This window comes from Saccharomyces paradoxus, chromosome II (genome assembly GCF_002079055.1).
Source record: "Saccharomyces paradoxus chromosome II, complete sequence".
Classification (NCBI taxonomy): domain Eukaryota; kingdom Fungi; phylum Ascomycota; class Saccharomycetes; order Saccharomycetales; family Saccharomycetaceae; genus Saccharomyces; species Saccharomyces paradoxus.
The window spans coordinates 104,227-131,126 of record NC_047488.1 but is presented as its reverse complement, the minus strand read 5'-3'; the positions used below and the strand labels follow the sequence as shown (position 1 = coordinate 131,126).

At 38.3% G+C, this 26,900-nt stretch overlaps 15 protein-coding genes across 15 annotated transcripts; 9 read left to right on the top strand and 6 right to left on the bottom strand.

The window, feature by feature from the left end:
- Positions 1-116: 116 nt before the first annotated feature.
- IAI11 (Iai11p) lies at positions 117-649 on the bottom strand (the record flags this gene model as incomplete). The annotated part of the gene is made up of 2 exons (XM_033908650.1): positions 117-412; positions 481-649. The coding sequence occupies 2 exons, from the start codon at positions 647-649 to the stop codon at positions 117-119; spliced, it is 465 nt and encodes a 154-aa protein (XP_033764541.1).
- Positions 650-821: 172 nt separating this feature from the next.
- CMC2 (Cmc2p) lies at positions 822-1,234 on the top strand (the record flags this gene model as incomplete). The annotated part of the gene is made up of 2 exons (XM_033908649.1): positions 822-855; positions 939-1,234. The coding sequence occupies 2 exons, from the start codon at positions 822-824 to the stop codon at positions 1,232-1,234; spliced, it is 330 nt and encodes a 109-aa protein (XP_033764540.1).
- Positions 1,235-1,361: 127 nt separating this feature from the next.
- YEL1 (Arf family guanine nucleotide exchange factor YEL1) lies at positions 1,362-3,422 on the bottom strand (the record flags this gene model as incomplete). Its single annotated transcript, XM_033908648.1, has 1 exon — positions 1,362-3,422. The coding sequence occupies one exon, from the start codon at positions 3,420-3,422 to the stop codon at positions 1,362-1,364; it is 2,061 nt and encodes a 686-aa protein (XP_033764539.1).
- A 526-nt stretch (positions 3,423-3,948) lies between these two features.
- Positions 3,949-6,039, top strand: SKT5 (Skt5p; the record flags this gene model as incomplete). Its single annotated transcript, XM_033908647.1, has 1 exon — positions 3,949-6,039. The coding sequence occupies one exon, from the start codon at positions 3,949-3,951 to the stop codon at positions 6,037-6,039; it is 2,091 nt and encodes a 696-aa protein (XP_033764538.1).
- Positions 6,040-6,133: 94 nt separating this feature from the next.
- Positions 6,134-9,469, bottom strand: KIP1 (Kip1p; the record flags this gene model as incomplete). The annotated part of the gene is made up of 1 exon (XM_033908646.1): positions 6,134-9,469. The coding sequence occupies one exon, from the start codon at positions 9,467-9,469 to the stop codon at positions 6,134-6,136; it is 3,336 nt and encodes a 1,111-aa protein (XP_033764537.1).
- Positions 9,470-10,195: 726 nt separating this feature from the next.
- On the top strand, positions 10,196-10,981 carry PRX1 (thioredoxin peroxidase PRX1; the record flags this gene model as incomplete). The annotated part of the gene is made up of 1 exon (XM_033908645.1): positions 10,196-10,981. The coding sequence occupies one exon, from the start codon at positions 10,196-10,198 to the stop codon at positions 10,979-10,981; it is 786 nt and encodes a 261-aa protein (XP_033764536.1).
- Positions 10,982-11,231: 250 nt separating this feature from the next.
- SEF1 (Sef1p) lies at positions 11,232-14,672 on the top strand (the record flags this gene model as incomplete). Its single annotated transcript, XM_033908644.1, has 1 exon — positions 11,232-14,672. The coding sequence occupies one exon, from the start codon at positions 11,232-11,234 to the stop codon at positions 14,670-14,672; it is 3,441 nt and encodes a 1,146-aa protein (XP_033764535.1).
- Positions 14,673-15,457: 785 nt separating this feature from the next.
- On the top strand, positions 15,458-17,701 carry UBP13 (ubiquitin-specific protease UBP13; the record flags this gene model as incomplete). The annotated part of the gene is made up of 1 exon (XM_033908643.1): positions 15,458-17,701. One exon carries the CDS (start codon positions 15,458-15,460, stop codon positions 17,699-17,701), a length of 2,244 nt encoding a protein of 747 aa, XP_033764534.1.
- Positions 17,702-17,942: 241 nt separating this feature from the next.
- On the bottom strand, positions 17,943-18,923 carry PRS4 (ribose phosphate diphosphokinase subunit PRS4; the record flags this gene model as incomplete). Its single annotated transcript, XM_033908642.1, has 1 exon — positions 17,943-18,923. The coding sequence occupies one exon, from the start codon at positions 18,921-18,923 to the stop codon at positions 17,943-17,945; it is 981 nt and encodes a 326-aa protein (XP_033764533.1).
- Positions 18,924-19,305: 382 nt separating this feature from the next.
- Positions 19,306-20,595, bottom strand: AST1 (Ast1p; the record flags this gene model as incomplete). Its single annotated transcript, XM_033908641.1, has 1 exon — positions 19,306-20,595. One exon carries the CDS (start codon positions 20,593-20,595, stop codon positions 19,306-19,308), a length of 1,290 nt encoding a protein of 429 aa, XP_033764532.1.
- Positions 20,596-20,617: 22 nt separating this feature from the next.
- On the top strand, positions 20,618-20,970 carry SPAR_B00380 (uncharacterized protein; the record flags this gene model as incomplete). Its single annotated transcript, XM_033908640.1, has 2 exons — positions 20,618-20,715; positions 20,832-20,970. The coding sequence occupies 2 exons, from the start codon at positions 20,618-20,620 to the stop codon at positions 20,968-20,970; spliced, it is 237 nt and encodes a 78-aa protein (XP_033764531.1).
- Positions 20,971-21,123: 153 nt separating this feature from the next.
- Positions 21,124-21,372, bottom strand: KTI11 (Kti11p; the record flags this gene model as incomplete). The annotated part of the gene is made up of 1 exon (XM_033908639.1): positions 21,124-21,372. The coding sequence occupies one exon, from the start codon at positions 21,370-21,372 to the stop codon at positions 21,124-21,126; it is 249 nt and encodes an 82-aa protein (XP_033764530.1).
- Positions 21,373-22,224: 852 nt separating this feature from the next.
- RPS8A (40S ribosomal protein eS8) lies at positions 22,225-22,827 on the top strand (the record flags this gene model as incomplete). The annotated part of the gene is made up of 1 exon (XM_033908638.1): positions 22,225-22,827. The coding sequence occupies one exon, from the start codon at positions 22,225-22,227 to the stop codon at positions 22,825-22,827; it is 603 nt and encodes a 200-aa protein (XP_033764529.1).
- A 684-nt stretch (positions 22,828-23,511) lies between these two features.
- Positions 23,512-24,579, top strand: AAR2 (U5 snRNP complex subunit AAR2; the record flags this gene model as incomplete). The annotated part of the gene is made up of 1 exon (XM_033908637.1): positions 23,512-24,579. One exon carries the CDS (start codon positions 23,512-23,514, stop codon positions 24,577-24,579), a length of 1,068 nt encoding a protein of 355 aa, XP_033764528.1.
- A 275-nt stretch (positions 24,580-24,854) lies between these two features.
- SSA3 (Hsp70 family ATPase SSA3) lies at positions 24,855-26,804 on the top strand (the record flags this gene model as incomplete). The annotated part of the gene is made up of 1 exon (XM_033908636.1): positions 24,855-26,804. The coding sequence occupies one exon, from the start codon at positions 24,855-24,857 to the stop codon at positions 26,802-26,804; it is 1,950 nt and encodes a 649-aa protein (XP_033764527.1).
- Positions 26,805-26,900: the final 96 nt, after the last annotated feature.

Genomic DNA, 26,900 nt, shown 5'->3' with positions numbered 1-26,900 from the left:
GACCCCTTCCGCTCTTTATTACCATCGATTTTTGCCACCAATAAGAGATCTAGAGCGGGTAAGACGTAGAAGTTGTCAGATATACTCTATTGAAACTACTACTATGCTATAACACACTAATTACAAAGAGATGGGTTTTGTGCCTTGACTAAGGCGTCCACCACTTGCTGGCTTCTTTTATCGAGAGGCATATTCGTCACCACAAATTCGTTATTGGCACGCCTTTCCAGACGCTGCTTCAAATCCTGGAATGATGAAACATCCCAGCTCCAACATGTTCCTGTGATGCCCATACCAAATATACCTAGGGTCATGCCAGTAGTCACTAAGAGAGAACTTGCAAGGCTCTTTTGTGTGCCCGTTACTGTCTGCATCCGGATGGCGTAATTTGTTTGAAAAGTGTTCAATGGAACTATGTAATAAGTTAAGTTAGTAAATAGGTTCTTAGACCGGGAAGTTGAAATAATTTCCTATGCATACCTTTCGTCGTTATCATTTTCTTCATGGCCATTCTACATGTTATAAGTGTAAAAATGGTGATTCCGAAGAATCGTGTCATCTGAGCCTTCCTTCTCTTCTTATAGTCGTCTATGAAGTGTATGACATCCTCATTGCTGACATTAGGTTTGTCGTTTTTACTTGATGACATTATTTGTCTGCCGGTCCTTTATTTTCAATTTCTCTTCTTGTGTTTACATTATGTTTCATATCGCATATTAATTTAATAGAGAAGGAACTATTAAAAAACCGCTGCGCGTCCAATAACATTCACTGATTTACAAGTGCAATGAATAAAAGCAATATAAGAAAAGTATCATATCATGCATCCACAGTTAGAAGCAGAACGTTTTCATTGTAAGTAGTGAGTTTTTATTTTATATTTGCCTTTCTCCATGATTCGTCTTACTAACATTATTTCTTTCCCTTTCACATTCTAGCCTGCTTGGACTTCATTAATGCCCTTGATAAATGCCATCAAAAAGAATATTACAAGAGAATATTTGGCCTTTGTAACAACGAAAAGGACGCTCTGAACAAATGCCTCAAGGAGGCAAGTTTAAATAACAAAAAACGTGCTGTCATAGAAAGTAGAGTAAAGAGAGCTGATGTAGAAAAGAAATGGAAGAAAATTGAGGAAGAGGAATATGGCGAGGACGCTATACTGAAGACTATCTTAGATAGGCAGTACGCCAAGAAAAAGCAAGCAAGTGACAATGATGCGAATTCGAAATAGACGCTTTTTTTTTGCGTATATCCTTCACACAAACTATCTAAATATTCCCTGTAAATAGGAAACAGAACACAATGTTTAAGTTCATAATTCCATACCGCCATCTTTCTATTTATATATTTAAATAAACTTAGAACTGAACTGAACCCATGGCTTTTTGTAAGGCTTTCAAATAACTCAGTCGTTTTTTATATTGATTATTCATATACAAATATTTCGAATTCCAATTATTCATTACTGCTTCAAAACAACTATCGTCAAAGCTCCAGATTTCAACCAGCTCATCCTTTATTTCATTATGTTTATCTATCCATACTCCTAGCTGTCTGGTAAAGTTCATCAATTCCTTTAGTCTTTCTTTTAATTTGATCATTTCTACATCTTTTGCATCTTCGTATAGTAATTCTAGGCCTAATAGTGGCTTCCATTCACTTATAATGATATTTCTTAGATTGAGAAAAGCGTGATCAGTCAAGACCTTGTCACTCCACCCATATTCTGCATTAGATACAACTTCGAATTGTGTTAAGGGAACTGGAGAAATTCTACCAGCCCAGAAGTTAATACAATCCATAAACTTGTGGGCTTCTTCAACATTTCTCGTCTGGAACTCTAAAACAAGCTTAGGTCCGTCAATATTCTCAGGGAAGTTAATGATAAAGTTGCCTTTCCTTTTGGTGTTTTTGTAGGACATATTTGATTTCATTGCCCCACTACCTATAATTATATTATCTTGCACCACTTGTGCTTCGGCTTCAAGCAACGAGTAAGCAAAATAAGAACTGCTGATATCTTTGAAATAGTCCATAGTGGCAGTGTCTGTTTCACTTGATTGAATAACGTCCTTGACATCTGGTTTGATTTTGAAAATAAACATTCTACCCTCCTTGATTTGTATCTTCACTCTCTCCCATTCAGAATCCTTATTCAAGTACGATAAAGAGGTCTTCCTAGACGTGTGCTCAACAAGTGTAGTGGTTTTGGATGGCTTCAGCCACCCGAAGAGCGATTTGTTTCTCTTAGAGGCTATTTTTGGTGCTGTCACTTGATCTTTGTCTCTTTTAGAATATTTGCGTGGCAATGATTTCTTGCTTATGAGAATTAAGTCATCCATGAACCAACTGGAGCCTTTCTCGGTAATTAAATCATCATCAAAGGACTCTTTGAGATAGAGTGCTTCCATGGGGTGATTATTGTGAAAGTTTTTATTCGATTTTGCGCTCATTTCTCGTACAGATACTTGTCCATTTCTTGAATATAGTGTAGTAGAATTAGAGTTAACACTACGTAAATTTGATGTGCTAAATTCCCGTGATCCCAAAGTAGAGAACCTTTTCAAGGAAGATTGGTTATCAGATGTAGAGATTGATGTTCTAGATTCCGCGCATAGCGGTAAGGGGGTTTCATTTAATGTTTTATAGTATTCTGAGAGTTCTTCGATGATCAAATGTTCGCCTGAGTATATTTCCAATTTTTCATATTCACTTTCTTCTCTTAATGCCCTCAAAGTGTTGTTGATAAATGCGACCATGGAAAATCTAATCTTTTTATGGTCGACTTGAAAATCGTTGTGCAAATCTGAATTAAGGATCAACAGGGAAAATAATACAATATGGCATGACTTGTAGCCTGATTTCCAATGAGTGTTCGGGTGGCAAGCTATCCATTCTTTACTCAAGCATTCTAGTATTCTGTCAATATTTTGCGCTTCCGCAATGAAATATATACTTTTCGATAAGTTGAAAAGCGTTTCCAATAATGATGATGGCAGAGGACTTAATGATTTTATAAACTTAGTCAGGATTTGATGGTTGCTGTCATTTCCCAAGAAATTTGCATATTCCTTGTAAGGTATATCTTTGAAAGTACCTTCCAAGATCTCTAAGGCAACAAGATGACTCCTTTGATCACTTTCCTGGGGTTGACTGGAGTTGACATCTTCAGCATCAGTCGCCGCCGAAATAGTATACGTGTTAGCTACCTTGGATTTTTCGTCGTCAGCAACACCCTTGTTTTGCAAAACATCACACATGTTAACCATTGTAGGAGACGGTAGCATATTTTTCATACTAACAGGCATCGATTTACTGCCATGAAGCATGCCCTCACTTTCACTGCAAGCGTCATTGTAACCTCTTTGTGAGACCCCATAGGCATCGTTCTTTCTAACCTCGTTTAAACTGGCGCACATACTTCATTCAAGTTCCTTAATAGTGCGATGACTCCACAAAACTGCAGCGGTCGGTCAGCCTTACTGATTCCAAGTTGGTCCGTAAGATCAATGATCTGTCTCTTACAACATATATACATATCTTGCACCCAAACATCGCACTGCGAGTTCATTTCATTTGCTGTAATCCATTCCACACACGTCCATAGTACTTAGTTGACATGTATAGACGACAAGTAATCACTGACAGTTGATTGCAACCATCCACCAATCTATGTGGCAGATATAAATAACTTTCATGAGCCTTTCTTACATGTTTTAAGAAAGGTCATCGTTATATTTTCCCACGTTTCAGTTCGCGTTTTGACTTGCTAAAAAAAGAACGAAAAATTCTTTCTGCAGACCCTCTCGAGGATGATGTAAGATTTAAGAGTAGAAGCAAACGAGGTGTTGGCACTTGATTTTAGACTTGCTGCTAATAAGCCTTCCATTGTACACCACTACGTTTTCGTTTCTTAAGTGATAAGGTTAAAATATAAGCATAAAAATGGCAAGTTCACCGCAGATACATCCATATAAGAAGCATTTAATGCAATCACAGCATATAAATTTTGATAACAGGGGCCGACAGTTCCAAAACGGTTCTCTGAAGGCAGGTCAAGATTTTTCAGACAATAAAGAAAATAGGGGAAACAAGGATAACGAAGAGTTCAGTACTGCAGCTCTTCCAAAGCGGTCGGCAAACCAACTTCTCCTCAATGAGCATTTTAGAGCTGCGTCTGTACCCTTACTGCCAAATGGTAAAGACAGTAGTCAAGAAGGAGCTGATTTCGATCCAGTTCCACCCCCACAGCTTCGTCTTCATAATTCGAATAGTAATTCTTTAAGTTCCCTGGGAAGTACTCCGACTAATTCTCCGTCACTAGGAGCATTAAGACAGACAAATTCGAGTACATCTCTAACGAAGGAGCAGATAAAGAAAAGAACTCGTTCTGTAGATTTGTCGCACATGTACCTGTTGAATGGTAGCAGTGATACCCAACTAACCGCTACCAATGAATCTGTAGCGGATTTGTCTCATCAAATGATCAGTCGATATTTAGGTGGTAAAAAAAATACCTCCCTAGTTCCAAGGCTAAAAACAATAGAAATGTATAGACAAAACGTCAAAAAATCTAAAGATCCGGAGGTGTTGTTCCAGTACGCGCAATATATGTTACAAACGGCATTGACTATTGAATCTTCAAATGCTCTTGTTCAAGATAGCGATAAAGAAGGAAATGTCAGTCAATCTGACTTAAAACTCCAGTTTTTGAAAGAAGCGCAGGGCTATTTGAAAAAACTGAGCATAAAGGGTTATTCAGATGCTCAGTACTTACTAGCGGATGGTTATTCATCCGGAGCATTTGGAAAGATTGAAAATAAAGAAGCGTTTGTATTATTTCAAGCAGCTGCAAAGCATGGTCATATAGAAAGTGCGTATAGAGCATCACACTGCTTAGAAGAAGGACTAGGAACAACAAGAGATTCTCGTAAGTCAGTAAATTTTTTGAAGTTTGCGGCTAGCAGAAATCATCCCTCAGCAATGTATAAATTGGGGCTTTATTCTTTCTACGGTAGAATGGGTCTTCCAACTGACGTTAATACTAAGTTGAACGGCGTAAAATGGTTATCAAGGGCTGCAGCAAGAGCTAATGAATTGACGGCCGCCGCACCATATGAGTTAGCTAAAATTTATCACGAGGGGTTCTTGGATGTTGTCATTCCCGATGAGAAGTATGCAATGGAACTATACATTCAAGCAGCAAGTTTAGGGCATGTTCCTTCAGCAACCTTATTGGCACAAATCTATGAAACAGGTAATGATACAGTGGGGCAAGATACATCACTTTCTGTACATTATTACACTCAAGCAGCGTTAAAGGGTGATCCAGTGGCAATGTTGGGCTTATGTGCATGGTATTTACTGGGAGCAGAACCTGCCTTTGAGAAAGATGAAAATGAGGCTTTTCAATGGGCCTTGCGTGCAGCTAATGCTGGTTTTCCAAAGGCCCAATTTACTCTCGGCTACTTCTATGAGCATGGCAAAGGCTGTGATCGTAATATGGAATACGCCTGGAAGTGGTATGAGAAAGCTGCAGGGAACGAGGATAAGAGAGCGATTAATAAGCTAAGCTCCAGGGACGGTGGATTGACCAGCACTAGCAAAATGCAGCATAAAAAAAATAAAAGTATCAGTACGTTGAATTTATTCTCTACTGTGGATAGTCAAATAAGCAACGGAGGATCGAATTCAAGAGTTTCTTCAAAATCTGAAACATTTTTTACTGGAAATCCAAAACGTGAGCGTGAGCCGCAAGGTTTGCAAATTACTATGAATTCAAACACGAATAGAGATAATATTAAAACGGGTTCTAATGCAAGCATCAGGAAAAGCTCTTCTGCGAATGGAATGTCACAGGAAGTTGCTGAGCAGTCGATGGCGGCGAAGCAAGCCGTTAATACATTAAATATTGACAGCTCAAATGCGAGCCGTAAAAATTTTTCTGCAGTGAAAACTGAGCCAAAAAAACCTACGAGCTTAAAGAACAAGAAGGATAAACAAAGTAAAAACAAAAAAGACTGTGTAATTATGTAGGTACTTATACTAAATCGGTTTCATTCCTTAGAGGCGCAACAACATACACTCAATGCATATAGTGATACAAATATTTTAAAATCGCGATATTTCATTACTGATGAAGTTTTTTATTTTGCAGTATGTCATTATTTTCAGTTTCTTCTGCCTTCAGTATTGGCTCAGTAGTGAATCTTCTCTTTAAATTATTCTGCGACTCTCGTCCAGTACCCTCAGTATTTGGTAAGGTCTTTGATCTATTGGATTTCGTAGAGTTTATGCTCTTTGGTATAAGTACTCTTGGTAAAGGTTGATCAGGAACTGGCACTGGGGTCTTCGGACTAAATTGTGTGAGAGGGAAGTTTTCTCCAGTAGACGGGTCTGATATACAAGGACGAGAATTTGATGTGTCGTCCTTGCTCTTATCTTCAGAATCTCTATAAATTTGGAATTGTTTTGGATAATCCAATAAGGGCAAAGCTTTGATAACTGAAGATTCAGGTCTTGTATGTTCGCGAAGAGGTTTTTCTATACTGTGGGCAGTGATAATGTCCATACCCTGTTCGTTTAGTGATTGAAGCTGCCCGCAATGTTCGGAAAGTACCTCATCTTGGGTCTTTGAGATCTGCATAATATTCTCCTCGTAATCAGTTAGAATAAAACTGCATAAAGAGTGAAAATTTTCATTTATTACAGTTAAATCGATATTATTCTTTTTAGATATGGTTTCGATCTGTGATTTTATTTCATCTATTGATGACATAATCTTCTCATTTGTTAGGACAATATCTGAACATATCGTATTTTGAAATTTTTTAATAGAGTTCAATACTGGATTTGATGCCGTTGTATTATCATTACCACAGTTTTTACGAATGGTTTGTGACATTTTGTTTAAAAATTCATCAATTGGCAAACTCCTCAGCTTGGAGGATATGTCCAAATCCATTTCACGTGATAGACTGATCAAATCCTTAGTAAAGCTTGTATTATTATTAGAAACCGTTCTTAAAGTGCTTTCAGTACTATGGGCCAAGGATGCTATTGAGTTGGAATGAATTTTATTCACTATCGTATCCGTTTCATTGAGAATAGTGGCCGTCTTCTGCCAGATGTCTTGATCTAACTTAGATTGTTTTTCTTTTAGATTGCTGATAAACTCGCTAAGTTCATCGTGAAATTCGCCACGGGTCCTGAATACATGATCCTGAAAATATTCCTTCAGTTCATTCAATTGTTGTTTGAACTGGTTAGAGATCCTACGCTCATTTATCAGATCGTTTTTCAATTTTTTTATTTCCATATCTTTCTCTTCGATTAACTTCGATGATCCTGATTGATGGTTTTCAATTAAAACGTTCATACTACTCAAGTTTTTGGTGCAACTTTGCGATATTTCGTTTATGGAAGTTAAAATTGAACTGCCTATCGAATCGAGACAACTTTTGATATCGTTTTGCAGATCTTTCAAAAACTGCTGATGTGATTGATAGATTTTATTCAAATCTTTATGATAGTAAGAAGTAGACTCACTCCGAAAATTTTCCAATGAATTCGATATATTACGAACCAGTTCGTTCATTTTATTCATCAATAAGTTTGTAGTGGTATTTAATAATGATTTGAGAGTAGAATCATGTTTCGCTTTATGGGTGTTTACGCTACGGGTTAATTCTTCGGTGACACCGTTGATAACTTGGAAACATTTTGAGTTATAGTTACTTAAAGAACTCTGTAAAGTGTTTAAAGTTTGTAAGACTTGTTGAGAAATTTTTAATTGCATATTGTGGTTGGTGGTGTATTGTTTCTGAGAAATTTCTTGTGAAAAATCTCTTTGTTGAGTGACTTCATTCACAAGCTCGAGGTTAGTATGGTGGATTTTTTGAATTTCTGAATAAAATTTGGAAAAATCGATATTGAAGTTTCGTATTATAGTAATTAGTTTTTCTTTTTCAGACTGTAAAAAATTATTAACATCTAATTGATTAAGGTAGTTTTCTTTGAATTTTTTAATCTGTTCTCGTAGGTTATGAATTTTTAGATTTTGCTCATCAATTAATATGGAATTACTTTCGTAAAGATCCAACTGATCTTGAGAAATAAATATACCTTGTTTGTTTCTTGAATTTTTCAAATCATTTCTTAGTTTTTCAATCTCTTGAATGTAATCTTTGAGGCATGTGTCCTTCGATAAAGATTGGTTTACTTGTGGGGTATTCTTAATAGATTTGGCTCTCGTTGCATATTCTAGCGTACTTGCAGTCTCTTCCATGGATATTTTCGCAGGCGATACTGTGGCAATAATGCACGTTTTTGTCATACCCCCTAAAGAGTCTTGTAGCAGTCTTGTCAATTTGGATTCTCTGTAAGGTATATGGTTAGAATGATCAACTAGTGCGTTGATCACACGTCCTAATGTCAGCAGTGATTTATTGATTAGGCCAGCTTCTTGAGCTCTTTTATTCTCTGCACCCGATCTGTTAATGTTTTCACTGCCAGCCAAATCCACCAAATTCAATTTACCGATTTTTACAAAATTTTTGTTTTGCCCATGGTCTTTACTGTCTTGTTCAACTATGTTTGTCGTGATTGTGAAGACAGTGTGGGACCTTGATGAAAGATCGTTGCACTTAGTAGCGGCCACCTTCCTTTTTAAAGAACCTTGCATTAACAGATTCAAGCCTTCGTGAGCAGAGTTGATGAAGATTTCTTGCATTCCTTTGACCATGATGGACGAATTATTGTTGTTATTGTCAAAAATACGAATTTGCCTCTTGGGATCGTTTACTGCAGGATCATCATTCTCACTATCAGAGAGTAGATCTTTCAAGTTTTCATTGTATAACTCTAAGAAGGATATTTTTACGGAATACTCTTTATTTAAGGAGCTCAATTCTTTGAACAAATCGACCAGAACCCGTGGTATGATACCTGCATGCTCTCCCAGTAACAGATTATCAGTAGATTGTACATCACCGAGAATGTTTATATCGCCAGACATAGTGTAGGTTTTTCCTGTTCCCGTTTGACCGTATGCGAATATTGTACAATTGTAACCGTGTAACATTTCTTTAATGTAGTTTTTTGCAGTTGCATTGAACACCATTTCTTGATCAGATTCTGCACCGAATACCTGATCAAATTGGTAAGTTTTCTTCGAGGAGGAATATGATTGGTGAGAACCGTTGGACAGAATGATTTCTTTTCCTTGTGGGCCTAGCGTAGATATAACCACACTACTCTTTTCGTCTATTTCTCTTTTATTACGCGATCTGCACCTTACGTACACATGAATATTGGAGTCTGAAGTGGTAGCGCTATTATTACATATGGCCGGCGTTACAGCGTGCATCCCATTTGAAGGACCAGGAGATGGGGCATGCGCAATGGTCTTCCTCTTGTTCGCTTCGAACTGGGCGATACGGCGGTTGGGCAAGGAAGAACGAGCCATAATTGTTTACCTCTCTCGTCATATTTAGTGAGAGAGGCGCGAACTGCTGTTGATTTGTTTATGTGTTTATTATACGTTTATTGCTCTTAGAGGGTGGCGCGCGCAAGCGCGCGGGCGTACACGGAAGTAGAAAAAGGGCCACGAAGAGGTAAAATGGACTCCACAATGGCGCAAATAGTAAGAATTGCTATTTACCTTTCTCAGGTACAATAGATGTTCCCCAACCCCAAAGACAAAGAACCGGTGAGCATATAAACCCTCCTTCTCACCTTCCCATAACCCTTTGCCGCAAGTTTCGCATCACTTAAGAGCATTTGACCTATAACAAGCGCTCCACTATGTTCATCGGAAATATTTCCTTACTTTCCTAATATTCTTTCAGCTTCAAATATCCAAAATGTGTGTATATTGAACGATATCTTTGTTCATGTTATATATACTTCAATACAATATACAAAGGTCACCCAGGACGACGAGGGCGGCTATTTTTTCTTCCTTCCGTTAATAGCGATCAAGACTCGGCGGCTATTTTTTTTTTTGTGTACGAATTTCCCGGATGGGTTTCCCGGCAAAGGGCCACCCCGGAGATTTTTAATTACGTAAAGAAACAAGGGGCCGGATTTTGCTGCTATTGGTATATAAGAACAGAAAGAGAAATAAATAAAAGTTGTGTTTGCAGATTACCAAAGTAAGATGAGACAAATTTCAAGGAAAAGGAAGTAAAGGATGTTCAGTAGAATTTGTAGCGCTCAATTAAAGAGGACGGCATGGACTCTTCCCAGACAGGCTCACTTGCAATCGCAGGCAATGAAAACGTTTGCCACAGCACCTATCCTGTGCAAACAGTTTAAACAGAGTGATCAACCAAGACTGAGAATAAACTCTGATGCTCCTAACTTCGATGCTGACACCACAGTTGGTAAAATCAACTTTTACGACTACTTGGGTGACTCTTGGGGGGTCTTGTTCTCTCACCCAGCGGATTTCACCCCCGTCTGTACCACTGAAGTCAGCGCATTTGCCAAGTTGAAACCAGAATTCGACAAGAGAAACGTCAAATTGATCGGTCTTTCAGTAGAAGACGTGGAATCCCACGAAAAATGGATTCAAGACATCAAGGAAATAGCAAAGGTGAAAAATGTTGGCTTTCCAATTATCGGCGATACTTTTAGGAACGTGGCGTTCTTATATGATATGGTAGATGCCGAAGGGTTCAAAAATATTAACGATGGTTCGTTAAAGACCGTTAGATCTGTTTTCGTCATCGATCCCAAGAAGAAGATTAGACTAATTTTTACCTACCCTTCCACTGTTGGGAGAAACACTTCTGAAGTGTTAAGGGTAATTGACGCCTTGCAATTGACAGACAAGGAGGGCGTGGTCACTCCAATCAACTGGCAACCCGCTGACGATGTCATTATCCCCCCTTCCGTCTCCAATGATGAGGCCAAGGCTAAATTTGGTGAGTTCAATGAAATTAAACCTTATTTGAGATTCACCAAGTCGAAATAAGACTGTTAATAAACAATACTACTATATACAGGTATAGGATATCTCTAACTAAAACATATTTTTTTCTTTTATTCTGATTATATCTCACTTCGTACGAAGGGCCGCTCATTGGATCATTTTTCTTATATACCGTAAAAGAATGGCGTTAAAAATATACATATATATATATATATATAATACTCTGCAGAAACCTTAATGCCAAAGGACCCGTATAAAGACAATATCGGCTCTGCATATCCGCATTCTCGTCATGGTGAAGGATAATCGAGATTCTGACCAAGACCAAGATTTTAGTTCTGCTCACATGAAAAGACAACCGGAGCAGCAGCAGTTACAACAGCACCAATTTCCAAATAAAAAACAACGAATATCTCACCATGATGACAGTCATCAAATCAACCACAGACCAGTTACTTCATGTACACATTGTAGACAGCATAAAATCAAATGCGATGCCAGTCAAAACTTCCCTCATCCTTGCTCCAGATGTGAAAAAATTGGTCTCCACTGTGAAATCAATCCTCAATTTAGGCCTAAAAAGGGCTCACAGTTACAGTTACTGAGACAAGATGTAGATGAAATTAAATCTAAACTCGATACTCTTCTGGCTAATGACAGTGTTTTCGTTCATCTTCTACAGCATATCCCTATGGGCAATAATCTTTTGAATAAACTTAATCTGCATCCAACTTCAACTCCGGGCACTATCATTCCTAACCCAGATTCTTCTCCTTCGTCAGGTTCTCCAGCTTCTTCCGCAGCTCAACGAGATTCTAAATTTTCAGTTCAGACGTATTTGTCTAGGGAACCTCAACTCCTTCAAGCCAGCCAGGGCAGCAATACGAATAAATTCAAAGCAAATAATGAAGCATCTTCCCACATGACATTACGCGCATCTTCTTTGGCGCAAAGTTCGAAGAGCTTGGTGGCAACAGAGCCGAATAAGTTGCCGCCTTTGTTGAATGACTCAGCATTGCCTAATAATTCCAAAGAATCTTTACCTCCCGCTTTGCAGATGGCCTATTATAAGAATAATTCTACAGGTAACACCCCCAACGGCCCTTTCTCTCCAATTCACAAAACATATTCACCTCATACTACGTCGACCACCGTTACAACCGCAACAAACCAAGCACCCTTTGCAGCAACAAGCCATGTCGATACAAATAACAGTACTAACAGGACGAAGACTCCTGTCGTAGCCACTACTACAACTATGCCATTATTACCCTCGCCGCATGCCAATGTGGATGAGTTTGTACTGGGTGATATAAGTATTTCCATTGAAAAAGCGAATAAATTACACCATATTTTCGTGACTAGATATCTGCCGTATTTTCCTATCATGTACTCAAATAATGCTACCGAACTGTACTCTCAATCTCAATTACTCTTCTGGACCGTCATGTTGACAGCATGTCTGTCTGACCCTGAACCAACCATGTATTGCAAATTAAGCTCCTTAATTAAGCAATTGGCCATAGAAACTTGTTGGATACGAACTCCTAGATCCACACATATCTCGCAAGCTTTACTAATATTGTGCATTTGGCCTTTGCCTAACCAAAAAGTTTTAGATGATTGTTCTTACCGTTTTGTAGGTTTGGCTAAGTCACTGTCCTTTCAGCTAGGTTTGCACAGAGGCGAATTCATCTCTGAATTCACAAGAACTCAAACGTCAATGCCGAATGCAGAAAAGTGGAGAACTAGAACTTGGCTCGGAATATTTTTTGCTGAACTTTGTTGGGCGAGTATTCTTGGTTTGCCACCAACCTCGCAAACAGACTATTTATTAGAGAAAGCCTTATCTTGTGGCGATGAAGAATCAGAAGAAGACGATAATAACGGTAGTAACGATAATAGTGATAAAAGCAACGAAAAATATGAATCGCACGTTGAAGTTAAATACAAACTACCAGGCAGTTTTAGAAGATTACTGAGCTTGGCCAATTTCCAAGCAAAATTGTCCCATATAATTGGATCTTCTACTTCCAGTCCCGATGGTTTATTGGAACCAAAATATCGTGCAGAGACGTTGTCTATCTTGGGGAAAGAGTTGGATTCACTAGCAAAAACTTTAAATTTCCAGAGTGATGATACTGTTAACATCTATTTTCTTTATGTTAAATTGACTGTTTGTTGTTTTGCGTTCTTACCTGAAACACCACCTACTGATCAAATTCCGTATGTCACAGAGGCCTATCTAACAGCTACCAAAATCGTCACCTTGTTAAATAACCTTTTAGAAACGCAACAACTAATTGAACTTCCCATTTATATTAGACAAGCTGCTACGTTTTCCGCATTGATACTGTTCAAGTTGCAACTGACACCTCTACTTCCTGACAAATATTTTGATTCAGCAAGGCAATCAGTGGTCACTATTCATAGACTTTATAGAAATCAGTTAACTGCGTGGGCCACGAGTGTAGAGAATGATATTTCGAGAACTGCAAGTATGTTAGAGAAATTGAATTTCGTATTAATCATGCATCCGGAAGTCTTTGTGGAGGAAGACGGTATAATTTCTAGAATGAGATCACATTTAACAGGATCCCTATTCTATGATTTGGTTTGGTGTGTTCACGAGGCGAGAAGAAGGGAAATGGATCCCGAATATAATAAGCAAGCGCTGGAAAAAGCCGCTAGGAAAAGAAAACTTTCTTCAAATGATATTTACAGTAATCTTTCATCCACGGGTGGTATAATGGACAGAAAACTATATCCATTGCCATTATATAATCATATTTCCAGAGATGACTTTGAAACTGTGACAAAAACAACACCAAGTGGAACCACTGTTACTACTTTAGTTCCCACCAAAAATGCCTTGAAGCAGGCAGAACAGCTGGCCAAGACAAATAACGGAGATTCTGACGGTTCTATAATGGAGATTAATGGAATACCCCTTTCCATGCTTGGGGAAACAGGTAGCGTGAAATTTCAGAGTTTATTCGTTAATACTGCAAACAGTAACGATTATAATAGTGGCAGAACCCTATTAGATGCGTCTAATGACATATCAATTCCTTCCAATTCAAGTTATCCAGTAACTTCTGGCCCTACTCTGAATAATAATCCACAAAGTACTAAAGGAGATTATTATCATAATGGGCCTAATGTAATTCCTGATCTCTCAATGAAAAGATCAGTAAGTACACCTGTTAATCACTTTCCTGTATCCGTTCCAGGGTTGAGAAACCCTGTTGGTAGTTTACCAAATAATGTTACATTGGGAATTGACCACCCTGTTCCAAGGGAGCACAGCAATTTACAAAACGTCACGATTAACTATAATAATCAATTTAACAACGCCAATGCAATTGGAAGATCACAAAGTAGTATGTCTCATTCACGAACACCGGTTGCCTCGAAGTCAAATAACATGACAGATTTGCATTCCGTCGTTTCCGACCCCGGTTCTTCCAAGAGCACTGCATATCCACCTCTGAGCTTATTTGCCAAAAACAACAATATTAATAACAATAAGACAAATCAACAATTTTCTACGGGCACTAACACTGTAATTTCTTCTAACCACCAAAGTATCGATAATGAAAACAACGTGAAAACTCCTGGAAACAAACTAACTGATTTTTTTCAACAACAAAGTGCAGGTTGGATTGAAGGTAATTCCAGCAATGATGACTTCTTTGGATGGTTTGACATGAACATGGAGCAAGGATTTTAATGATTTTAATGACCTTAATGTTCCAATATTTCACAGAAAATTATTACCCTTGTTTTCTACTTAATCTATTGAAAAAAATTTGCGAAGACAACTACATAGGACTTCGTCTCCTTCTATTTATACATATTCTTTTTCGGATTATTACCAATGTAACAATATTCAAGAATGGATCAACATAAAAACTTTCTATCAGTTTGCTATCACGACATCCATTGTAAAATGACGAGCACACTAAAGTATAATATTTATTCACTACCTATTTATTACACTCTTATTAATTTTTTATATATCATGCATCCATCCCTGTGCATTTACCAAAACTCATGAGTAACGATAACGCTTTTACGGCTAATCTATGCGCATTCCGGCAATTTTTTTTTCTCCAACGCTTTATCCTGCTTCTTTATCCCTATTCGTTTGGAGATGGTCGTCGATTTTAGCGGAAGGCTGAAAAATACATCGATCCGAAAATGTTGAACATAGAGATGAGGCAGTCAAACTATAAAGATAAAGAACTCAAAGAACGTAATTGAACTACTTGTGAAAAGAAAGGGGCATCAGCAAAGGAATCAATAGAGCTTTTCTTTGGTTTTGGAAATTGTTTTTTTTTTTTTGCCTTTTCATTTTTTTTTTCCCATTTGGATAATACTATTGTTGCCTATATCAGATCTTACCTTTGACTGCTTAACTCATCGAGCTATATTTGTTGACAGGGCCATATCCGGCTTTAGTAGGAATCCAGTACTTTCATTAACATATTAGAGCCAAGCAAGAAGGGCGCAATCATGATTAGAAGATGGTTAACAATAAGCAAGTCGGGGAAGAAGAAAAAGACTGCTAATGATACTATTACAGAAGAAGTAGAGAAGATTGACTTTAAGCCTGTGAGCCACAATATAAATGACGAATTTTGTAACAGCGAATCATCTGACAATCCTTCCAGTTCATTATTTGTCTCTAATTTGGATACCAAAGAAACTCTCTTGAATGAAGACAATACCTTGCAAATTTCTTCCGGACTAGACTATTATTCTGAAACGTGCAATCAAGGCAGTAATTACAGTCAGGATGAGATATTCAATATGGCGAACGCAAAGCCTATATACACATATGGAGGTATTATCACGCAAGGGCCCGAAGTACCTATATTAGCTACAAAGGTGTCCGACTTAATGCCCTATGGAGACGGCTCCAACAAAGTATTCGGGTACGAAAATTTTGGCAATACGTGCTACTGTAACTCTGTTCTCCAGTGCCTCTATAATCTGTCCTCATTACGTGAGAATATTTTACAATTTCCAAAAAAGTCAAGGGAGTCTGGTCAATCAAGAAAGAATGAAATGAGAGGTAATAAACCAAGAATATTTACCGAAGCAAGCTTTGAAAGAAGCAGTACTAGTACCAATGGACATCTACCTAATTCTAAATCACAATCTATTGATGAAGGAAAATCTACTCCTGTAAATTCTGTAAATTCAAATGCAACTGGACTTCCAGAGAAAAAGAGCAAATTTTTTAAAAGTTTTAGCGCGAAGCATGCACAAGATAACAATAAAAAGGAGGGAAGTCCTGCTTTATTAACCACTCCAAAACCGTCTTCTGGTTCACAAGATCCTCCTCCATTGGTAGTGGAAACACCTAATGAGCCTGGAGCTCCGAGCAGATTGAGCTCCGAGAACGTCACAGAGAGACCGCCGGATGTTCCTCGTAAAATTATTGTTGGTAGAGTTCTTAGTTATGAAAATCCTTCAAGAGGTAGCAGTAATAGTAACAACCTGGACCTGAAAGGAGAAAGTAATAGCAGCTTATTCACCCCGCTTGATAAAAAAGATACTAGAAGATCTAGTTCATCTTCTCAAATATCTCCAGAACATAGAAAGAAATCCGCTCTTATTCGTGGACCGGTGCTTAATATTGACCATAGCTTAAACGGCTTAGATAAGGCTACTCTCTATTCCAGTTTGAGAGACATCTTTGAATGCATAACGGAGAATACGTATTTGACTGGTGTTGTATCACCTAGTTCGTTTGTTGATGTTCTCAAAAGAGAAAACGTATTATTTAATACTACTATGCATCAAGATGCCCATGAGTTTTTCAATTTCTTGCTAAACGAGTTGAGTGAATATATAGAACGTGAGAATAAGAAAATAGCTGCCAATGACATTAACAACGATAGCATTCTGGGCAAGAATACAAATTTCATCAGTAACTTGTTTCAAGGTACCTTGACAAACCAAATAAAATGTTTGACGTGTGATAATGTTACATCTAGGGATGAACCGTTTTTGGATTTCCCCATAGAAGTTCAGGGAGATGAGGAAACAGATATACAAGCCATTTTGAAAAGCTATCACCAGCGAGAAATGCTAAACGGCTCAAACAAGTTCTATTGTGACGAATGTTGCGGCTTACAGGAGGCAGAGAGACTAGTTGGTTTGAAGCAATTGCCTGATACTTTGACATTACACTTGAAAAGATTCAAGTACTCTGAGAAACAAAACTGTAATATTAAACTTTTTAATAACATTCACTATCCCCTGACGCTAAATGTTTGCTCTTCAATAAATTCAGAAGTTTGCCAAAAGTATGAATTGGCGGGGATTGTCGTTCACATGGGCGGTGGGCCACAACACGGTCATTATGTTTCCTTATGTAAACATGAAAAGTTTGGCTGGTTGTTGTTTGATGATGAAACGGTAGAGGCAGTCAAGGAGGAAACAGTGCTAGAATTTACTGGTGAATCTCCAAACATGGCGACAGCATATGTTTTGTTTTATAAAGCGGTGTATTCAAATGCTGTTAATGAGAATGATCGTGAAAACATGGCAAAAGAACAAGAGGGAAATATAGACAGTCTAATCAAGTATGACGATTGGCTAAGAACTTGCAATAATGCTCAAAAGAAAAAAGAGGAGCAGTCTACAGCAGAAGATTTGGATACTGCTATAGACGACAGTTTTGTTTCTAATACACCCATTAAGTCTTCAAAAAAAAAATCAAGAATGTTTAGTTTCAGGAAAAGCTGAAAACTATTTGCATATTAAGAGAGGTTAATTTTACCGTCTCCATTGAAACTAATTTCCCTCTGCAGTATTAATTTAATTTTTACATATTTATAATGTCTTTAATCTTTTTTTTTGGTACCCGCTTCTTGACCTATTTCCCCAAAATTAAAGTTTTGTTTCAGTAAAAGGGTTTTTCTTGAACTAATGTAAGTATGAAGTATTTAGGCATGCAAGCAATCAAGACTTTGAAAAAAAGATTGTTCTATACTGGAGCATGAGTGAACAAATACGACACAGATTCACCATTGTGTAATCTTCTTATAGCTTCAGCAAAGGTAGGACTGATATCAATTTGATCAGCGATTGGTAAATCCAAATCCACCGGAACGGTATTTGTGCAGACAATTCTAGACAATCTACTATTTCTCAGCTTTTCTCTTGCTGAACCGGAGAATATACCGTGTGTAACAATAGCTATAACTTCTTTGGCACCATGCTCCATCAACGTATCACATGCTTTTACCAACGTACCACAAGTATCAGCCATATCATCAACCAATAAACATGATTTATTGGTAACATCACCAACAAGCACCATTTTAGAAACTTCGTTTGCTTTCTGTCTTTCTTTGTGAATCAAAGCGAAATTTAAATCTAGCTTGTCAGCCAAAGCAGCCACTCTCTTAGCGCCACCGGCATCAGGTGACACCAAAATAGCATTGTCGAAGTCCGTTTTCGTTCTAATATAATTCAAAACACTTGGTTCTGCATATAGGTTGTCGACCGGAATGTGGAAGAACCCTTGAATCTGGGAGGCATGGAGGTCCATGGTGATGACATGATCGGCACCAGCAGTTTGTAATAAGTTGGCAACCAATTTTGCTGTGATGGGAGCACGGGATTTGTCTTTTTTGTCTTGTCTTGCATATGGGAAATTGGGTATTACAGTAGTGATCTTTCTTGCGGATGCAATTTTGCAAGCATGAATTAAAATCAATAATTCCATCAAGAAATCATTAATTTCTTGCTCACCTATTCCAGTTTGGATAATATAAACATCTTCGTCACGAAGGCTTTCACCTATGGTGACGGAAGTTTCTTTATTGGAATACTGGTACACACCAACTTTGGAAAGTGGAATACCTAACTTTTTTGATATTAGTTCTGCCAAATCAGGATGGGAGTTTCCCGCTAGCAATTTGATACTATTTATAGCCATATCCTCTCGTGACTCTGAATTCATTTTTGCCGGAGAACCTTAATGGAAATTAAAGATAATAATCTGTGTACATTATATAGTTTTGCTACATACTCGAAAGTCGATGACCATATAGGGCCTTGAAATATTTTCGTCAGGATTTTTCAATGACCGAGAAGTAAAAAAAAAAAAGCGAAGAATCGAGCAGCAAGGCTGATTTGCTAACAAATCCAATTGATACCATCGGCACGTGCTTGACTAAAGAGCGAGACCCATCCTCTTAAATCAGTTACAATACTTGATTAAATATTAAAATAAGTGATTATTTACGTACAGAAAATCTCAGAAGAGGGGGAAATATTAAGCATTAAATCATGAAGTTTATTGAATTTAAAATTAAAACATATTTTCAATGTACTGAGGGTATCTAGAATTTTTCGACGTTCATGATTATCTTTCCTTGTGCACGTTGAGTAGCCATATAAGAAAATGCTTCTTTATGGTCTTTCCAGTTAAAAACTTTATCGATAACACATTTTACAGTACCATTCTTCAAAAAGTCGCCGCATTGTTCAATCCAATCATTGTTGGCGGAAGACGTTTTTGCATTCGGATCAAAATAGTAATGTGTATAGTTATATGACCAGATAATAGACCCGAACATTTTTCTTGCATTGGCACTTGGGTTATCCCATGAATCGAAAATGTCTTCTTTATAATTGGCAACATAATCGCCTACAGTGGTTACGTACGCACCACCACCATGAATCAATGAACTAGAGTGACTTAAAATGTCGTAGCCACCGACAAAATCAAGTACAACATCGAATTTCCCTTCATTATAGCTAAGTATGGTTTCCTTATCCTCTACTGGATCAAACTGGGAAATCCTCTTTTCTTCAAGCATTTTCCTTAAAGGTTTACTAGATTTACCCCTACACGTCAAGTAATCGATGAAAATCATTTCGTCAGCCAGGTCAGGGAATTTCTTCTGTAAAACTTGGGGTCCATTTGCAGACGTTACAATAACTAGCTTTTTCTGTAATTTGTAATGACGCTTCAATAACTGTATGACAAACATTCCCACCGATGAAGTCCCACCATTGATCAAAACATTCGAATCTTGCTTCAAATACTTGTTCCTGAACAGTTTATTCAGAATGTTATAACCGGTGGCCAGGCAGAATAATGAACCTGCCGCTTCTTCGGCACAAACAGATTCTGGTCTTAAGAGGATTGGGTCCACCTTCGGATCTACTAAGATTGAACTTTGCAAACAGCCGACGGCTAAATGAGGATGATAGTATATACCATATACTTCATCGCCCACGTGCCAGGCATAGTTTAGATTGTCACCTACCTCAGTGACGACACCACTATATTCTCTTCCCAAACCGATTTCGCCGTAAATTGAAGATGTGTAACCGTTCCTGATTTTCATATCTACAGGGTTCAAGCCCACATTGCTTACTCGAACTACAATTTTGTTTTTAGGAATAGGCGTCTTGATCTTCTTTTCATATGAGAACTCCATAGGCCCTGTCTTAGTATGGAATACCAACGATTTGATTGGAATAAACTTGACATGCCTTAAAGGCCTAGCGACTCTTTTTAGAACAGGCTCGTCTATAGGTATCTCCTTGGGAGCAGGCGCTGAGTGCTCGACGATCATCGCTTGCAGTTTAGGGTCCTGATTCTTCAAAATATCTTTAGCCATTTTTCGACCTTTGCCTCTTGGTATGCAATTTCGTATCTGTAGCTTCCGTGACACTCAACAAGGTGAAAATTGCCTCAGCCCACCTCTGATTATAAACTCTACTTTTATATACTTCCTTAAGTTTTTCATTATTTGACAAAAAGCTAATTTGATAATGTCAACAGAAAAATCCCTCGCCTTTCCGGTGAAATTTGTCACAGCCATTTGAGATGAGATTTTATTAAACATAAGCATAGAAGAAAAAGAAAAGAGATGCAACAACATGATGTGATGTGTATAAGTCATTTTAACCTATACGTCATGTACAAAAAACTAATTACACACACTTACCTAGTATCCTTATATGCAGCAAAAGAACCCAGTCTGCAGACCTAAGCAAAAATTGTTCCATTATTCCTCTTGGTTTTCTGATTAGTAGTTTCTACCGGAGCGCTGCGGAGAAGCAAACCTTCATCTCTGCTTGCGTTACTAAAGTCATATACCTCTGTCATTTATTTCCATTTGTCTTGTCGACCTAACCTATCATCTTTAGGCAGCAACAGCGATGGGCTCAGGAGGCTGTATGCCCGCTTCCTCGTAGTACTCAGTCAAATCCTCTTTCTCAAAAACAACATCAATCATCAGCGAGCAGCTGGGACAAACTGCAACTTTTTCGCCCTCAAACATATCATCCAGGTATATTTGGAACCTATCACCACAGGGACAAGGATATGTGAACATTTGGTTTTCAGGCTCAAACGTCATATCTTCGATTTCGATTTCGTCATACGTTGACATTTCAGTTAATAATGTACAATATGGTGATGTGCTTACAGTCCTGTTAAGTGTCTCTTTGCCAAATAGCGATGAGAACCTACTTATAGTGATGATATATGTCCCTTTTCGGATTTGTCTCCGTCCATTTCTTTTTCTATCTGCTGGAAATTTCTGGTGACTTTTACATCCACACACCCTCTGCGAACACCCTAGCACTTTTGCAAATTTTTCATTTCGTAATCTTCTGAAATACCGCTTGGAGAGTCCTGTTTCATTAATTTTCTCGCCGGAAGTGCTCGAAAGGTCACTGAGCTGTAAGCAGGCCGGCCTCACCAATGCCATACCCAGCCCAGTTTCTCTCCTCCCCACTCAGTCTGATACACTGGACATTGCTGGGAAAGCTTGAGCGCTTTCTCTTACGCAGTGTTCATGGTGTTACGGGATGGAACTGCTTCATATACGTTATTTGCAGGCGTATCTTTAAGTTATATGAAATTCCACTTACGGTTTGCTTTCTAGTACTCACAAGAAGACGTTATAAACACACCAGGACAAAAAGTATGTGCTATAGTCATATGTGCAATGGAACTACTTATCATTTTGAATGCTGCAGGTTCTTTCTTTGAATGGAACCGATAATAGAGAAAAGTGAACTCGACTAGAAAGGACGATGTATATTGACACAGAAACAGAACGCTAAACTGAAGCCGTATATACTCAAACTAAGAATCTTTTGAAAACGCATGGAAATTTTCACAAAACCAGATGAAGATAATGCAAAGCATATTTCAAGATAAGAAAAAAAATTCCACCACTTTTAAATGTTCTTTATTTACTAACTAGCGTCATTGATATTTTTGTTACAGTTACAAAATGGGTATTTCTCGTGATTCTCGTCACAAAAGATCCGCTACCGGTGCCAAGCGTGCTCAATTCAGAAAGAAGAGAAAGTTCGAATTAGGCCGTCAACCAGCCAACACCAAGATCGGTGCTAAGAGAATCCACTCTGTCAGAACTAGAGGTGGTAACAAGAAATACAGAGCTCTAAGAATTGAGACCGGTAACTTTTCTTGGGCTTCTGAAGGTATTTCCAAGAAGACCAGAATTGCTGGTGTTGTTTACCATCCATCCAACAATGAATTGGTTAGAACTAACACTTTGACCAAGGCTGCCATTGTCCAAATTGATGCTACTCCATTCAGACAATGGTTCGAAGCTCATTACGGTCAAACCTTGGGTAAGAAGAAGAACGCCAAGGAAGAAGAAACTATTGCCAAGAGCAAGAACGCTGAAAGAAAGTGGGCTGCTAGAGCTGCTTCTGCCAAGATCGAGTCTTCTGTTGAATCTCAATTCAGCGCCGGTAGATTATACGCTTGTATCTCTTCCAGACCAGGTCAATCCGGTAGATGTGATGGTTACATCTTGGAAGGTGAAGAATTAGCTTTCTACCTAAGAAGATTGACTGCTAAGAAATAGATGAAATGAAAATACTATGAATGTTTTTCTCTTCTCATCTCTTCATATAGTCTTATATATCATATATGCTATTATTATGTGTGTTTAATTATCATATCATTTACCACCTTTTTCACAAGCGATACTGGAAGACACGTACCCTACACTCTAGAATTTTTATTTGATATGGGGTAGGAATTTTAAACTAAAAGATTTGTAAAAACAAGAATTAGGTAAGTAGTCAGAGAAAAAAAGCAATATTGTTATCTGCAAAACTTCGAAAAGTTCAGTACAGGTCTGTGTTAATATATTTTTTCATCATATTAAATTGAAACAAGAGTTTTTCTACGAGTAAAAGCACCGTTTAGCTACTTTGAAAAAAAAATAGTTAGATGACCACACCTATCTATGTTTTTCACGAGTGCATTTGTGCTTGCATGTTTTCTTTAGAGTTTACAATGGCAAACTTGTAATAGACCAAAACAATGAAGGGTAAAAAAGGAAAAAGGAAGTACTAGGAGGTGTTTGCGGTGCCCTTTTATAAGAACCAAGAAATGAAGAAACGACACATATTGAAAGCGGAAAAAAATCGCGACACACGAACACAAATATTTCGAAGGTTTAGGGCTTAATGAGGGATCGTCACCTGAGATCCACCTTATCGTTGGGAAATGCGAGTGTAAAACAAAATATCGGAGGCTTGCAATGAACAGTATACCATTTACATCTGTTCCGATTGAGGTAACTATAGGAATTGATCAGTATTCATTTAATGTTAAGGAGAATCAGCCCTTTCACGGGATCAAGGATATCCCCATCGGACACGTCCATGTAGTCCATTTTCAGCATGCAGATAATTCTAGTTTGAGGTATGGCTACTGGTTTGACTCTACAATGGGAAACTATTACATCCAATACAATCACGAAGGTGGTCTTTACGAAATGATGGAAGAACCGAATGATGCAAAATTCGAGAATATCGTTCATGACTTAATGGGACGGCAGATGATGATTTCGTATCCTAAAATTGACGAAGATGATATGTGGCACAATCTTGTTGAGTTTGTTCAAATGGATAAAATCCGAAAGGTAGTAAGGCAAGATGAAAACGGGTTCTCTTACGTGGATTCTTCGATGACCACAGTACAAGAAAATGAACTACTAAAATACAGCTTGCAAAAAGCCGGTTCCAAAATGGAAAGCGGGAATGAAGATGATCCTGCGCATTGCTTAAACTATACCATAATAAACTTCAAATCAAGAGAAGCTATAAGATCTGGTCATGAAATGGAGGACTTTTTAGACAAGTCCTACTACTTGAACACTGTAATACTAGAAAGAATTTTTCAACATTCAAGTAATAACTATTTTGGAGAACTACAGTTTGCGTTCTTAAATGCCATGTTCTTCGGTAACTACGGGTCGAGTTTGCAATGGCACGCGATGATTGAACTCATATGTTCAAGCGCTTCGGTGCCTAAACATATGCTCGGTAAATTAGACGAAATCTTATATTTTCAGATAAAAATCTTACCTGAGCAGTATTCAGACATCTTGTTGAATGAACAAGTTTGGAGTACTTGTCTGTATTCTTCATTTCAGAAAAACTCCGTGCCCAACACAAAAACGATAATGGAGGACAAATATCCAGAATTACTTGGTGAAGACAATGAAGATGACTCTATTGTTCATGATCTCAGTGACGATGAAGAGGATGAGGAAGAAGATGAGTATAAACCTACTATTGCTGGCGGTATCTATTACCAAAGGTGATAGCAATCATCGTGCGGCGCTATCATTGAATGTATATGGCTTGATGCCTGTGGAGGTTAAGGGAGCCCTTAATTAGGGATCGCTGTGGAAAGTTATAGAATATTATAGAAGCAGCCACAAGGGTGACCAGAAGATGGTTAAGGGATGTGTTGTATTGTACAATTAGAAGCAAACGGCAGGGTATTTAAGGCACTGCAATTGGTGGGTTGAATGTTTTTGTTCGCCGATGGTTGTCATTGATCGAGTAATATAGGCACCCAACGGTATAAAGAAAAATGTCTAGAGCTGTCGGTATTGACTTGGGAACAACTTATTCGTGTGTTGCTCATTTTGCTAATGACAGGGTAGAGATCATTGCAAATGACCAAGGTAATAGGACCACACCATCATACGTGGCATTCACAGACACTGAGAGATTAATTGGTGACGCCGCTAAAAATCAAGCTGCTATCAATCCTCATAATACGGTTTTTGACGCAAAGCGGTTGATTGGTCGTAAGTTTAATGATCCTGAAGTAACAACTGATGCCAAGCACTTCCCTTTTAAAGTTATATCCAGGGATGGTAAACCTGTAGTGCAAGTAGAATATAAGGGTGAAACGAAGACATTTACGCCTGAAGAAATTTCTTCTATGGTCTTGATCAAGATGAAGGAAACTGCTGAAAACTACTTGGGAACTACAGTCAATGATGCTGTCGTAACTGTTCCTGCATATTTCAACGATTCTCAAAGACAAGCCACTAAGGACGCTGGAACCATTGCGGGTATGAACGTTTTGCGTATTATTAATGAGCCCACTGCAGCAGCAATTGCTTACGGCCTGGATAAGAAAGGGAGGGCTGAGCATAACGTTCTGATTTTTGATTTAGGTGGTGGTACTTTTGATGTCTCTTTACTATCAATCGATGAGGGCGTCTTTGAGGTTAAAGCCACTGCAGGCGATACTCATTTAGGTGGTGAAGATTTTGATAATAGGTTGGTGAATCATTTAGCCACTGAATTTAAAAGGAAAACGAAAAAGGACATTTCCAATAATCAAAGGTCATTAAGAAGATTGAGAACTGCGGCAGAAAGAGCCAAGAGAGCACTTTCTTCCTCGTCTCAAACCTCTATCGAGATTGATTCATTGTTTGAAGGTATGGATTTCTATACTTCATTAACAAGGGCAAGATTTGAAGAACTATGTGCTGATTTGTTCAGATCTACATTGGACCCAGTCGAAAAAGTGCTTAAGGATTCGAAGCTGGACAAATCCCAAATTGATGAAATTGTTTTAGTCGGTGGATCTACCAGAATTCCAAAGATTCAAAAATTAGTTTCTGACTTCTTCAATGGCAAAGAACCTAACCGTTCTATCAACCCAGATGAGGCTGTCGCCTATGGCGCGGCAGTTCAGGCGGCTATTTTAACTGGTGATCAATCAACAAAGACACAGGATTTGTTGTTATTAGATGTTGCACCATTGTCCCTAGGAATTGAAACTGCAGGCGGTATAATGACCAAGTTAATTCCTAGAAACTCAACGATTCCAACAAAGAAATCGGAAACTTTTTCAACCTATGCTGACAATCAACCTGGTGTTTTGATTCAAGTCTTCGAAGGTGAAAGAACAAGGACAAAGGATAATAACTTGTTGGGTAAATTTGAATTAAGCGGCATCCCACCTGCCCCCAGAGGTGTGCCCCAAATTGACGTCACCTTCGACATCGATGCTAATGGTATTCTTAATGTGTCGGCTTTGGAAAAGGGTACTGGTAAGAGTAACAAGATCACGATCACCAACGATAAGGGTAGACTATCGAAGGATGACATTGATAGGATGGTTTCTGAAGCTGAAAAATACAGGGCTGATGACGAAAGGGAGGCAGAAAGAGTTCAGGCCAAGAATCAGCTTGAATCATATGCATTCACCTTAAAAAATGCCATAAATGAGGCAAGTTTCAGAGAAAAGGTGGGTGAGGATGATGCAAAGAAGTTAGAAACAGTTTCTCAAGAAACAATTGACTGGCTAGATGCCTCGCAAGCAGCCTCTACGGACGAATATAAGGATAGACAAAAGGAGTTGGAAGGCATTGCCAATCCAATAATGACCAAGTTTTACGGTGCTGGTGCCGACGCGGGTCCTGGAGCGGCCGGTCCCGGTGGTTTCCCCGGATCCATGCCCAACTCAGGTGCTGCAGGGGGTGGACAAGATTCTGGTCCAACAGTGGAAGAGGTTGATTGATTATCTTCCATAATTCTATTTAGCTACTATTTATTTGTGTTTAACCTTTTATACGATGGCGGGTAATCCATCTATGATGACGAAAATTTTTTTTTT